General features: G+C 45.0%; 1 protein-coding gene and 1 long non-coding RNA gene across 3 annotated transcripts in view; one reads left to right on the forward strand and one right to left on the reverse strand.

Moving 5' to 3' along the window:
• The window catches only part of SALL2 (spalt like transcription factor 2), a 5,383-nt gene extending 4,688 nt beyond the window's left edge, over positions 1-695 (reverse strand). The window contains exon 1 of one of the 2 annotated variants that reach the window (XM_057543694.1): positions 357-695. In XM_057543694.1, coding sequence (XP_057399677.1) covers positions 357-423 — 67 coding nt within the window. In that variant the 5' untranslated portion in view covers positions 424-695. The remainder of the gene's footprint in view (positions 1-356) is intronic. The other variant, XM_057543695.1, reaches the window with a different exon arrangement.
• LOC102999098 (uncharacterized) overlaps positions 1-13,090 on the forward strand; it is a 24,461-nt gene extending 11,371 nt beyond the window's left edge. The window contains exons 3-5 of the long non-coding RNA XR_009007636.1: positions 11,372-11,446; positions 11,662-11,803; positions 12,740-13,090. This is a non-coding gene — a long non-coding RNA (uncharacterized LOC102999098). The remainder of the gene's footprint in view (positions 1-11,371; positions 11,447-11,661; positions 11,804-12,739) is intronic.
• The last annotated feature ends 1,477 nt before the right edge of the window (positions 13,091-14,567 follow it).

Here is a 14,567-nt window from a genome sequence, read left to right on the forward strand (position 1 = left end):
TATGCAGAGGCTGTAATTAACAACGAGCCCAGTAACCGCTAGTGGGGGTGGGGAGATGAGCTCACCATCCGGCCGTGCAGGAGGCTAGAGCTCAGTGCTGTCCCGCCTGGACAGGAGACTCGCCAGCACTGGGGGCCAGGAGGGAGGGGGAGCGGGCATGCACAAGCTACTCCCCCTCCACCCACCCACCCCCCACCCGCCCCCACCCCCCCGGCCACTGGCGGGCGCAAGGACTGGGTGTGAGGACCGGGTCCTGTGCAGAGAATCGTGCCTTCTATCTCGTCCACCGAAAGTCCTCTCCCCGCCCCCCGCGTCCCCTCCACCCCCACCCCTGCCCGGGCCGGGCCCTACCGCACCTCCAAGCTCCGCCGGCTCCCCGCAGGGCCCCCCGAGACGAGAGCTCCTCCCGGCTTCGTGCGCCATGGTTGTGTGGGAGGTGGAGGGCCAGGTGGAGTGGGAGACAATGGGTATCCGGATTGGGGGAGGCGGCAGTGGCCGCCGGGGCTGCGGCAGCTTCTGCACCCAGCGGCCCAGACTGCGGAGATGGAGATCGGCGGCGGGGGCAGGGAGCGGCGGAGGAGGGGGAGGGGAGCGAGGAGACGCGGAGGAGGGGAGGAGCTGGAACGAGAAAGCTGGGAGAGGGGAGATGGGGGAGGAGCTGCTGGGGAGGGGAGCCTGTGGGGAGGAGCTGCTGGGGAGGGAGGCGGGAGCTGGAGGAGGAGGAGGGAGGGGGAGCGAGCCCAGAGCCCGGGAGGGTTTCCGGAGGCTCAGTGACAGGTGCTGTGGGGCATGGCGGGGGTCCACCTTTCCTTACCCTCTGCCAGCTCCCCCCCATCTCCGGATGTCCTTGCCCAGACCTGCCCCCCTCTCCTCCCCTCCCCCCCCGACCCCCCAGCAAGCTCAAGGGGGCACAGTAGGAAACACAGCCTTGCTCAATAGAGCAAAGCGATAGGCTTCTCTTATTTTCCTTTGGATAAAGGATCCGCTGAGCCTGGAAAACGTGGGCTCCAGAGAGGGTGGTCTGAGGGCCAGAGCGGGAGGGGGATCCCAGAACACCCACCCTTACCTACACATACATATCAGGTACCCCCCAGATACCCCAAGTTTTGTCCTGTTTTCCTGACCTCCATTCCCACCCTACCCCCACCCCATCCACAAAAGAAGTTTCTCAGGGTGGGAGGCCGCGAGGTAGAATTTCCAAGGAAGTCGTTTCAGGACTCCTCTCTGCGTAACACTAAGCCCCTTTACTCCCCGCCCCTCCTCCCCCAGAATAATAGCTGAATGCGAGTTACTCCACAGATCACCCAGCCCACACCTTATCTATAGAGTTCATGCTTATTTAAGGGGCCATCTCCTATTTAGTACCCTCTTCTCTACCCTTCTTCTTCCGTTGTCTTTCTCTGGCAACACAGCCACTACTGAGGACGGTTGGGTTTGGGGAGATGCTAGCCTGCAGAGGCCTACAGAGGCCCACCTAGCTCTAACCTGGGGGGAGGGGAGCTTCTCCTGAAACAATGGGGAAAATGCAGTAGGAGGGAGTTACCAAGCAGCCTCTCAGTGCCTAAAGCCCCTTTTAGCCCCAGCCTGGCTTGAATGCCTAGGAATGACTTAACACCTGCTCACCAGCACAGAGGTGGCCTCCTATTCAGAGAGAGGATAAGTAGGGCTAAGATGCTTCCAGGACCAGGTACTCTGCATTCCCTTTCTACCTTGAAATGAGTCTTAATGGGTTTCCCACTTCCTTAGAAGAGCTTATCTTACTTACAGGAAATGACCACAAGTCCTTAGTTTTGTGGTTTGCCTAGGCATCAGTAAATCCACATCGTTCTAACCCCAGTTCCAGTCTTGTCTGGCTGATAAACTGAGACGTGGTGCTCACCATGCTATGCCACCATTTCCTCTTTTGTAAAGTGGTAATATTGCAGCTGTGCTATCTTCATCAGAGAAATACTGTGGGGATAAAATAATATGTATATATGGGACTTTAAATTTTGGGAGGAGTCCCAAATATTATGAATTAGAGAATTTATATTGTCAGTGGCAAAACAATCAAAATAAAATACATATATATTAAAATTAGATGTTTTCATGTTGCCTATTAATTTCTTATTTATTTATGTATGGCCAAGCTGCACAGCTTGCACAGGACCTTAGTTCCCCGAACCCAGGCCCTCGGCAGTGTAAGCCTGGAGTCCTAACCACTGGACTGCCAGGGAATTAGCAATCTTATTAATCTTATCATTGGCATATATCAAGGGTAGGAAGTCTTTTTTGCGGGGAGCTGAAACAATGTAATATTAGTAACATCCACTTTCATTGAAAACATTGTACTGAATTATGTTTTGAAACTTCAGATAATCACAAGGGCCTTAACACTGTGGACAATGGCTCTGAAACAGATGAGCTACATACATCCTTCCAGGCCTGACCCTGACAATGAGGGAGAGGGGGTTCTATTTCAATAAGGCAAGTCACAGGTTAACGCAATGTTGTTTATTTTTACAGATAAGAAAATGGAAGCTTGGAGAGGTTAAGTGACTCTTCCAAGTTCACACAGTAATTCAGTGAAGCAAGCATTCACAATTTTGACTCCTGTCCAGTGCTTTCCCAAGCACATCAACATTGTGTGGCTTCCCTAAGCTAGAGAAAGGGCCCTGTGTGGCTCCTACCTGCCGTTTGCTCTCTGGCCTCAGTAACAGAGAGGGAATCAGATGGAAGCTTTCTACTGAGCATTTGTTAATTAGCATTGAACATTTGATATCAAGTTGCTGTTTTGTCAAGTCTTCCGACAAGAAAAGAAATCCTTTTCTTTTCATCTTCTCCTGGGAAACACTGTCCCCTTTCTTGCTCTTTAATGAAACTTGCTTTCTGATGCGTAATTTGATCTGGGTTCTTCTTTAAGGTAAATTCAGTCCCTGGTGAAAGGTGACGGATCAACAGCCACCTGTAAGAGGAAGCCTCTATTTCTCAGCACTTTGCACTCACTGCCTATCCTGAAAAGGGGGGCAGGATTCTTAGGCAGACACGAATGAAGTCATAAACACAGGAATAAACTAAGCTGGTAACGGTGTCCCTAGATAGCAGATAAGGTGAGGTAAGCTATCCTGGGTTACATGCAAAGTCTGGGGTGGACATAGGACTGAGACAGGGACACGCTTGTTTAAATTTATAAAGAGCTGAAACGACAAGGAAAAAGGAAACCAAGTGACTCTCTAAACCTGGTAACTCATTAAACTTGGGAGAGGATGGCTGGGAGAACAGAGAGAAATTGGTGGGTAGCAGGGTGGTAGAGCCGAACACAGGTTCTCAAACTTTGCTGCCCATGAGAATTACTGGGAGAGTTTTTAAAAATCCCAATGGCCAGGCTGTACCCTAGACCAATTAATTCAGATTCCCTGAGGGTGAGACCTAGGCATCAGTGTTTGTAAAGCTCCTCAAGTGATTCTGATGTACAACCAAGGATGAGACCCACAGTACATATCAGAGGAGTGCCCTCCCCATCAAAGCTTCCACCCTGCTCCTCACAAATCTTACCTGTGCTCAACTCAGCCAAAATTAGGACGTAGGCAAAATGAGTTGCTCAGTGCAAAATCTTCCCGTCGGGTTCCCTCTCTACTCTGACCACAGCTACACTTTGGCTCTCTTGTATCCTGCTTCCAGGAACAGAATTTGACATGATATACACCTGACTATGAATTTAAGTGACTGTATTGCCCTTCCCAGGGTATGTGCATCTTGAGCCATACTTCCAATTGTAAAATGAAAGGCTCTGTTCTACACAGAGTTCAAGCATTATCCAGCCGTTAAAGAAACAAGCACACTATGTAAGCCCCTGCCTAAACTTAATGTTGAACCAACACAGATTGGTAGTGTCCACAATTATGAGTTGATTCTGTAACTGCTGCTATAGATAACTTCTAAGGGAGAATGTCTCATCTTCTCTTCCTCACTCCTCTCTCCTAAATACATACACATACTCCTTTGCTACCCACACCTAGTAAATGCACCCTTGGCCTGTGCAACACAGTGGACAAACAGGCACAAAGATTTATACATCTGGTGCTAAGTGAGAAAAATATATTTGTTTCCAGAATAGGAATATCTTAGATCAAACACAAAAACAGGTTTTTTTTTAAAGGACGATTTTCTGATATCAAAGGACTCGGCACTTGGTATGAATGGCACTTGGAATTCATACCATCTTGGAGCTGGAAGGGACTTTAGAGATATGACCTCTCATTAAGCACAGTTACTGAGAGCGCCAGCCCTGAATCAGACTTGAGTTAACGTCCCAGCACTTTCTAATCTTTGTGACCTTGGGAAAGTTTCTTAATTTCTCTAAGGCTTGCATTTCTTTTAAAAATGGGGGTATAGCCACAAAAAGGAATGAAATTCTTATACATGCTACAACATGGGTGAGCCTTGAAAACATTATGCTAAGTGAAATAAGCCAGACGCCAAAGGACAAATATTGTATGATTCCATTATATGAGGTCCCTAGAATTGGTAAATTCATAGAGACAGAAAGTAGAAGGGTGATTTCCAGGGGCTGGGAGTGTTGGGTGAAGGGAATGGGGAGTTATTGTTGAATGGGTATAGAGTTTCAGTTTTGCAAGATGAAAGAGCTCTGGAGATGGATGGTGGGGGTGGCTGCACAACATTGTGAATATACTTAATGCCACTGAATTGTATGCTTAAAAATGATAAATTTTGTTATGTATATTTTACCGTAAATTTAAAAAATTTAATGGAGGTAATAATAGCAGAGTTGGGAGGAATAAACAAGAGGAAATATATAAAAGGCCTAGCATAGTACCTGACAAATAGTAAATGCTCTGCAAATATTAGCAATGAGTATTATTATTTAAAGACTAAAAGCTGAAGAAGCTCTGGCAGAAGAATGGGCCTGCCCAAGGTCACAAAGCTTCAAGGTACAAGCTGGACTGAAAACCAGGATTTCTGCTTCCTTATCCAGTGCTCTGTTGCACCCTCCCTGAGTTACTTTCTATCTACTCAGAAATGTTTTCTCTTTCACCCAGGAGTCCCTAGGGCTGAAAGGCTCAGGGATCAATACCCTGAGAGGCGATGCTCTCTACCTCCAGTTTTAAAGAGAACAGAACCCTCAAAACTCTATTTTTGCCTTCTTTCCCCTTTTGCTGCTCTTGTTGTCTGCCAACTGCCATTTCTCCCCCTAGGTCTGTTTGGCTGTTGTCCTGGTTTCTCCTTCTCACTAAATATCTGGGTTTCTGATCGTTTCCTTTATTTCCCAGATGTACTAGTTTACATTTTCCCTATTCACATCCCTTATGTTCTCTAATCCAGATTTCTAGACTCTGTAGGGGAGACAGAAATTTTTTTTCTCTCCAGAGTTTTTAAGTAAATAGACTATTTCCCTCTCATCACTTATGTGCAATAACTATTCTGGTAGGTTTTGGTGTTCTGGTCAGGGAAGCTGAGCAGAAACAGGGCGGGAAAACAGGTTTTTCGGACTGTGCCTTGGTGATATCTTAGGTCACTGCAGAGATGAGGCTTTTAAAATGTGCAACAAAGGCTCAGCATTTGCTTGTCACATATGGTAAACATTGCTTAAAAGAAGGCAAAGACTCTTGAAAACCTTAGTGGCACCCTAGCTTACTAAATAAATGTCTGCTGATGGTCATGATGAAGCCCATAGTTCCACAGGTACACCTGTAAAAGGACACGTGTAAGAGCCCCAGAACAAGAGCCCTCCCTACCTAATTTTGGGGCATGCAGAACAAGAAACAGTCCCTGGGGCAGAAGAAAAACTCAGGAGCCTGAAGATCACATAAATGAATAGAAACCCTATCTATATATCTTATAAAAGCAGGAAGGATTTTTAGATTTGATCAAATATTAGCCACCTCATCTTACAAACGAGACCCAGTGACACGCCAGGTCATACAAGTAGCCCAAGGATCTTTCAGTCTCTCAGGAGAATTCTGAAGGCAGATCTTTCTTAAGGTTACTACTGCTTTCTTGCTCCTTAACATTTATGTTTTGAACTTTTATGGCTCAAAGGCAAAATTTCAACTGAAATTTGTTGCTGCCATTGAGTTCAATCCTGCGCTGTTTCTATGGGGACGGCTCTGCAGCAGCGTCCCCGTGCCCCCAAGTGTTCACAGCCACAAGTGGGAGCTATAGTTCAAGGGGCTGGAGAATCCCCTCGGGGCAGTTGTGAAAGATTTCTTGTGACTCCCTCCCAGATTCTTCCTCAGCCGTGGTATAGGGAATGGGTGAACTGAGGATGTGGGAAGAAGAGAGGAGAAGGGGGGAGAGGAGAGGATGCCTCCGGGGTGGAGGGGATTCAGCATTGTTCCACAATCTAACCAGCAGGGGAGCAGGACTTTAAGGCAACTCTGAGGCTCTGGGGGAAGTCTCCTGTAGAGCAGGAGGAGGAAACATCCGGCCTGCAGCAGCATTAAGGGGGGGCTAATGTGTCCCAGGAGGGAAGGATGCCACCAGCATGCCACCTCTTAATATTGGCACAGTGGGATCCCAGTAAAGCACTGACTTTGACGGGTATGTGTTCTACCCAAAACACAATATGTCTGTTAAGGTTGTTCCGCAGCGTGTTGTGAACTGATTTGATCTCAAGTCCTTTTTTACAACAGGTGGAAAGGTAAATTTAATCCATGTTTTAGCTTTAGCCACTACAAATACATTATCCTAGAGCTTTTCATGGCACACATCTCATAAAGAAATGCCGAAGTTTGCCAAGAGTCTCCCGAGCTTTGGTCATATTTCAGCACTTACAGGAAGTGCACTGTACTCACATATAATAATAATAATAGACTTCCCTGGCAGTCCAGTGGTTAAGACTTTGCCTTCCAATGCAGGGGGCGCAGATTCGATCCCTCGTCGGGGAGCTAAGATCCCACATGCCTCACGGCCAAAAAACCAAAACACAGAACAGAAGCAATATTGTAACAAATTCAATAAAGACTTTAAAAATGGTCCACATCAAAAAAATCTTTAAAAAAAAATAATACATATTAAGTACTTATTTATGCTAGGGACTGTGCCACATGTATTAAGCACTTATTTATGCTAGTTATTTTTCCAAGTGTATTAACATGTATTAACTGAGTAACCTAATGAGGTAGCTAGTATATTCATCCCTATTTTACAGATGAGGAAACTGAGGCATAGAAAGGCAAAGTAAACCAACAAGGTCGCACAGCTAACCAAGTGGTAGAGCCAGGATTTGAATCCTGAAAGTCTGCCTTCAGAACACTTGTGCTTAATCCTACACTGCATTGTTGGGTGAATCAACCGTTTGCTAAATAAATAGTTTATCCCTGAGCCAGGACTTTCAGACTTTCACAGTGTGAACATATGTAGCTGTACCAGATTGTCCCAAACTTGCTCAATCCTAAGAATTACCTGGACATTTGCAAAGATACAGATTCCCAGACTCTAGCCCAGATCTACCCACAATCAAGCAAGCTTGGAAAACCCTAGTTTAGGTGGAGTGAGCACCACTAGCCCTAAATGTCATGAAATCTAGGTTTCTGTCCTGACTATGCCTCTGTTTCTGAGACTTTGGGCAATGTCACTTCTCAATACTTTAGTTGCTCTGTTGGCTGCCTCTTACTTACTGGAATGTTATAAGAATACATGAAATTTTCCCCCCTCATAAAGAAAATCTGTTACTTAAACAAATGATCATATCCCCATAAAATGATATGAATGTATCAACAAGTATGTTAACTCATACACTTTCTTTAGCTTGGCTTTCCTTGAAACACAAACCTAAGCCCCTCATCCAGAACTTTCCTCTAGCTTCTACGCCAGGTGACACAGATACACACCCCAAACCAGGCTGCATCTGACCGACATTAGCTCTCTCCCTCTGGGAGCTCTGATCTGTTCTCTGCTCAGCCCAACAATGAGAAACTTTTTTCTCTTCTCCCTCAGGGGACCCTTCACGTTTATCCAATTCATTCTCTTGCAACCCAACTCTCCAGAAAGAAAAGGGGGGAAAATCCCACCCCTAAGAGACGGTCTTCAGGTCTGAGGAGGTTACTTAGCAACGGCACAAAGACCATTGAGCAAAGGGGGGGACCTGGGGAGAAAACTCTTGGGTGGAGAGACAGAGCCAGTTTGAAAACTCCATTTCATCCAGAGAAAAACAACACAGAAAACACAAACATAATCAACCCTGAGAAAAGCCAAGCGGGGCTTCTCCCCAGCACAGGTCATCTCCTTACACGCTGCATCTCAACTCTTTCAACCCCCCAGCGACCAAGTTCTCCCCCTGGTTTCGCCCATGGCCCGGGTGCCGTCCCCTTGCCCTGGCCTGACCCACACAGGCTTGGGCTCAAGGCCCCCCCCAACCCCTCCCCGGCACCCACCGTTCTCAGACGCGCTGGGACCTTCGCAGTCCGAGATTAACTGTTGGGGTTTCCGCTGCTTTCGCCGAGACATTCCCGGGTGGAGAGAGGTGGGACAGGGAGGGGCAACGCTCACTTAGTCTTAACCGGGGTGACCTGGTCTGGTCTCCCCCTTGGGTCTGAAGCCAACTGATGCCTCTCCCCCAGTGCCAATCACTGGGAAGCAGAGATGTTCTCCCTTCCAAGGGACAGACAGACAGACAGACAGACGCGCGCGCTCTGATTCTCTGTCCCTGACTCTCTCTCTCTCTTTCTCTCTCAATCTCTGCAAGTCTTTAAAGGGGAGACGCCCCCTTTTTTTTTCTTCAGCTTCTTCCCTACGCTTCTGCAGCTCCCATTGTAAAAGCAAAAATCCTAATCTTTCCGCACACTCTTTTCTTTTGTACTGCAGAGGAAAGGATTTAACCCTCTCCTCCCTGCCCGGGCTCCCGGCCTCTCCCTGTGCTGTCTGTTCAGAAAATGTCCCTCGGTTGTTTTTCTAACTCTTCTTCTAAGCTCTTCACAGTGTTTTTGGTTATTTCATGATTCTATGCCACCTTGTTTGATGATGGGACTGCTTCTGAGGTATAAGCTGAAATGAGAACTTTCTGGTATATCCTGATTATAAGGCCAAGAAGTCAGCTACCTGCCAGTCAAAAATGAGGATGTGAAAGGCTGACAGGAAGATTGAGTAAAAATGGTCATTATAATAATAACTTAATATATGTAGATCTCTTTATAATTTATAGGATATTTTCGTGTACAGGACATATTTTGAGTATTACAAGTTTGAGGTTAGCACAGCCGGTTTTACTACTCCTATTTATAGATGATCCTCTTTATAGATAAACCGAAAGGCTCAGTGAGGTTAAGTAACCTATCCAAGATTGCACAGCTATGATGCAACAGAGACAGGCCTGCAAGCCAGGTGTATCTGACAGTAGTCTAGCGTTTCTTCCCCTCTATATTGTTAAAGGTACAATATGCCACCAGACTCCTAGTGTGAAAAAAAAAAAAGTGATTGATCTTAAGGAATCTCATTTAAAATAGTGTCTCTTCTGTCTCTCCCACTCCTGTCCAGCTCCCAGGGTTGAGGGATGCCACCTTTGAGAAGATGATGTAGATGAGTTCTCTGGTACTTCAGAGTAGAAGCTACAAGGAGGCACTTTCAGCTCAATATAAAGGAACTTTCTAAAGTGTAATGGACTCTCCAGTAAATGTGTGAGCTCTCTGTAATATGTTCTCACAGAGGCTGAAAACAGTTGTCAGGGATTCTGTGGAAAGAATTTCTTTGTGGATGTGAAGTTTGACCTTTAAGAATACATCATTTGGCAACCAACCAACTGGATCTCTCCTGTTCAGCTTGCACACTTAAGGGTGATTGGTTTATTGTTCTTTAACTTCTGACCTTGCTGTTCCTCCCTGAATTTAAGGTACTACTGTTACCCCTGGGCATAGAATATCCAGATATGCCCTATCTTCTAGCTTTATGCCTAGGTCCTCTCTTTTAACCTTATTTATCTTTTACTCTTCTGGCTAAGAGAGCATCTGAAACACCATCTGTTAGGAAAGTGGGAATGATTTTCCCCTTTGGAGTTGAGTGATGCAAATCTCTGATGGCTGTGTCTTCAGAGAATAGCAAAGCAAAGCTCACTCAGTGTTGGGTGCAAACTTGAAGTTTCCGTCATTTCTTCCCTTACGCAAGTCCAGGCTATTTTGGCAATACTAAGAAAGGGAGAGAGAGACAGATGGTAGGAGGGTTGCTGGTGATAAATGAAGCAGGTACCACCATCTGAAGAGATTTGGAAAGCACTCTGATCTTTGCTTTGGAGTTCACTGAATCTCCATTATTTTCCCATTCCTTTGGGGTCAGGACCTTGAGTGGCTCTGTCATGGTCAACCCTTGGAACTCTTGCTGACATTGTCTCATTCATTCTGTTAACCTCCCTGTGGTAGACAGGTGCAGTTATCACTAGGCTATTGTAGGGGAAATGGGAACACTGGGGCCAGGAAAGCTTCTAATTTCTCAGTGGAATAGACTGGGTTTTGTCACTCGTTCATTCCACTGTTTCCATCTGTACTTCCTCTTTGAGGAAAAGACATGAGAGAAGAAACATAGCTTTCTGCTTTTCTCAGGAATCTGGAGATCTCCAAGGGCAGATCTGGGGGCCCAATATTCATCTCTTTACTGAGTCTTGTCTGTCTGGTCTTTTCCTACTTTGGTCCACCCTCCTTCTTGCTGGCCTTATTGTGAAAGGAAGGGCTCTTTCCCCTCCTCTCCTTTCTTCCGCCCTCCCCCATTTACCATTTTTTCCTTTTACCTCTCCACTGTGGCCTCTTGACCTCCCCACAGAGTTACAAAAGTAAAATCCTTGAAGAGATGCTGCTGTGGGAATGTTAATGAGCCTTCCCCACAAAGGGGCAAAGACTTTACTTCACTGAGTTGGAAAAAAGCCCCTTTGAAAAGGGGTTTCTGTGTGTGGTGAAGTGGAGAGGGGAGGGGAAGGAGAGAGAGGGAGAGAGAGGGAGAAAAGAAGGGAGGGAGAGAAAGAGCAAGAGAATGAAAGGAGAGAGAGAAATGAGAGAGAGAGAGATTGAGAGAAACAGCAGAAGAGAATATTAAAACAACACTGTTCTTTCTTTAATTGGTGATTTAATTTTGGGAAAATGTTCCATAGTCATTTGACCTCGTAAACTAAGTAGTTAAGTTCCCAAAAAAGCTGAAGAGGCACTCAAGGGCGTTGAAGATAATAAAGGATGGGAAAAAGGGACTTATCCTGGCACCCTGTCCCCAGTTCCTTCTCATGTGTGGGAGACTGAGAGGCTCTAGTGGGGGAGGATGTTCTGGATGGGGCGAGTTGGTGGTGAAGATGGACTTCTTATTCTGGTTTTGTGGTTCCTCCTTATGATATTTTCTAATTTTATCAACATTTTCTATTTTGGCTTCCCTATTGACTTAAAATTTTTCCTCTCTTCAGGAATAGCTTAAAGTACTGTTGGGTGTTTACACTGTGGAGCCAATTTTCAAGCCAGACCACTCGAGCATAATCTCTGTATCCTTCATTTGTGAGCACAGGTTGCCTCTGAATTAGTTAAAATGGATGTTAAGGTACTGTTGGTATCAAAAAAATAAGTCCCTGAAATGCAAAGATATGATGTTGCTTTTTTAAAAAATTGAAGCATAATTGAATGTTGTTGCTCTTTGAAGAAAGCCAGTCATTATGTTTGACTCTCAGAGATTTTCCTACACATTGTTTTGTGATATCAGCGCAACACTCCAGTTAAAGAAGCCCAGAACTGTGAAGAACAAAGAGAAGGTAGGTGATTGGAATGAGATCCTTGGAAGAGAAAGAAAAGGGGCCAGTCAGGGATGCTAATTCCCAGAGCTCTGTAACTCCTCTGGACTCAAGGTAATCAACCGCACGGGGAATTTACCAGAATTCACATTCCTAGCCTCTACCCCTGATCTACTTAATCAGTCTCTGGGGTGGGGGAGAGGGGGGTGGAGTCTACGATTTAAAAATAAGCTCTTAAATGATCCTTTTGCAGTTTGAGACAATTGAGCTTGACTGTTGCTTTCTAAACCATAAGCTCTAGATTCTTAGGAGTCTGCAGTGTTGTTGCAGGGGAATCCATGTACACATGAAGCGAGCCCAGCCCGTGGCCCCAATAAATAACATGCCTCTCAAATGTATATACTACTGTTGCCCAAATGTTTGTTGATGTTGTTGAGAGTAATACACTTTTAAGTCACTGAAAGTGTTTCTAGACTCATAGTGGCTTTTGCTCTAAAAATACAACTACAGTCATGTGGGAGTCCAGGAAATTCTTTGCCATTTCATTGAAGGCCTCTTCTCTCCGGACAATACTCTGCTCTTCGCATTCCTCTGTTTCTAGTTTGTAGAGGAGCAGGCACTGTGGAAGCATTTCGTCTACCTTCCTGAAAGTTAGAATCCCATGAGGAATTTGATTTTAATTGCAAGAGAACTAAACTAGGAGTCTAGAAAGCATGTAACCTTTCTACTGATAACCATAGTCATAGCTAATCATAGCTTGGGTGCATTCTGCTTACTATGCCCTTTGATTGCACGGTCTCATTTAATCCTTAAAATAACTTTGCAAGGTAAACATTGTATAATCCCCATTTTAGACAAGCAGAACACCCTATTTTCCAAATGAAGAAACTGAGGCATGGAGACGCAAAGTAGCTTTCTTGTTCAAGGTCTTACAGCTGATAAACAGCAGGTTGAAATTTGCCCAAGTAATGCCTGATTGGACAGCCTGTGTTTTTTTCGCCACAGTGTGACCATTTATTGCCATCCCATTGATTTCTGCCTCTGCTATAGGCCTCACTTTCTGGGTGCAGACCTGGAGGATGACAAACTTTCGACTTACAGAGAAAAACTGAAGACCTACAAGTAAATATCTACAACAAATGATGGTTCTTATAATCACATGTACTACCACATGTTCTTTGTCTTGCTAGCATTAAGGGAGTTAACGCAATGAAGGGTAAGGGAAAAGTACCCTTTGCAGAACTTTATTAAATAAGAAAGCATTGGCAAGCAAACCTTGGTTTTATTGGATGATTTCCGCCTGGCCTCTTTCAGGTGGCAGTTGCCATGGTGTTTTAGGGGCAGAGGGAGGGAGTGAAGATCAAGGAGGTCATTCGGACTGAGGCTTTTCTGGTGTTTCTTTTCAGAGTTCATTCTGCAAAGGATGGCAGGAATTTAAACATTCATAAGAGAAAGGACAGAAGTTATTCTTTTTGTGTTTCTTAATTTCTCCATGTTACTGATGTTAAATAAAGGGGAAACGGAGTTTGTGAAGAGGTCAAGGTTGTGGAACAGGAAAGGGAGGTTGTGGGGGAAGGGCCAGGAGCCTAGCAGGCAGTTGGAGAAGCCTAGGGTGGGGGTGGGGAGGAGTGTGTGCGCGCGTGAGTGTGTGCGCGTGCACGTGAGTGTGTGTGTGTGTGTGTGTGTTTGTGTGTGCGTTTTCAAGGACGAAATTATAGGAACAATTTGCTAAAGTTCTGGGGAGCCTGAGGTTGGTCAGTTGAAAGAAAATCAACAAATGAGGTACGAGCAGTGAGGACAAGGTGGGGAGGGAGCATGATGACAAAGGCGAAACAACAGCAGCAACAGCAACTAAACCCCAAGCCGTCGGAAGGAAAAACAAATCAGAGCGATGGGAAAGAAAGAGGTAAGTCACAGAGGCAACTCTTTGGAGGAATAAGAACAAAGGGATTGAAGTATGTCAGAAAATACGAATAACTGACAACCTGTAATAGAAACATGGTCAGAGCCTTCAGAAGGAAACTTTAAGAAGAGGAACAAGTGACTCCCAAGGACTTTGGAGCTAGAAGGGGGCCACGGGGATCATGTCCAAATCTCACTTTTCTGATAAAGAAACTAAGACCGAGAAAGGTTAAAAGACTTTTCAAAAGTTTCTCCAGAACCAGATCTCATCTCAGGGAATTGCCCTTTGCACTAGGCCGTGGAACTAGAGAATAAATGGGAAGAGGCAAGAATGAGAGGGAATCCAAGCAGAAGTAAAAATTTGAAAGCTAGATCTTAAATTAATTTCTCAATCTGCCCTAGAATTTATGAACTCTTTTTTCTTGTGGGGACCACTGTATTTTAGGAGCCAATTCCATTCTGATAACTAAATACCTTAAACTATTTCAATCAAATAATAATCCATTTCCCCACATTGGAGACTATGCCCAGGAACAGGATCATTCAGTGACTAATTTAAGTATTGAGAAAATTTTTGATCATGCCTAATTGATTCCTAATTATATTTTGAGTGCAAAACCTTTAAATCTGCCCTTGGTAGAGTTTATTCATTCACATTTATTCATTCAACAAATACTTTTAAAGCACCTACTATGTGCTAAGTACCTAGTACACAACAGAAAATAAAACAAACACTGTCCAGTTTATTGTTACGCAGCTATTTTGCAATTGGACTTCAATCTTTTGGTGATAATTGGACTTCAACCTTTTGTTTGTTTTTCACATTATTTCCATTTCCAAATTATGCTGCTCCTTTATTCCTCATCCATAACTGGGATAATCCCAGGATTCTCAGGGACTTCTGATGTGGCTCCTCATTTACCCTGGAACTGTCTTATGGCCTCAGAATGAGCCAAGACATGGAGTTGATCAGAGC

This window comes from Balaenoptera acutorostrata, chromosome 3 (assembly GCF_949987535.1).
Source record: "Balaenoptera acutorostrata chromosome 3, mBalAcu1.1, whole genome shotgun sequence".
Taxonomy (NCBI): domain Eukaryota; kingdom Metazoa; phylum Chordata; class Mammalia; order Artiodactyla; family Balaenopteridae; genus Balaenoptera; species Balaenoptera acutorostrata.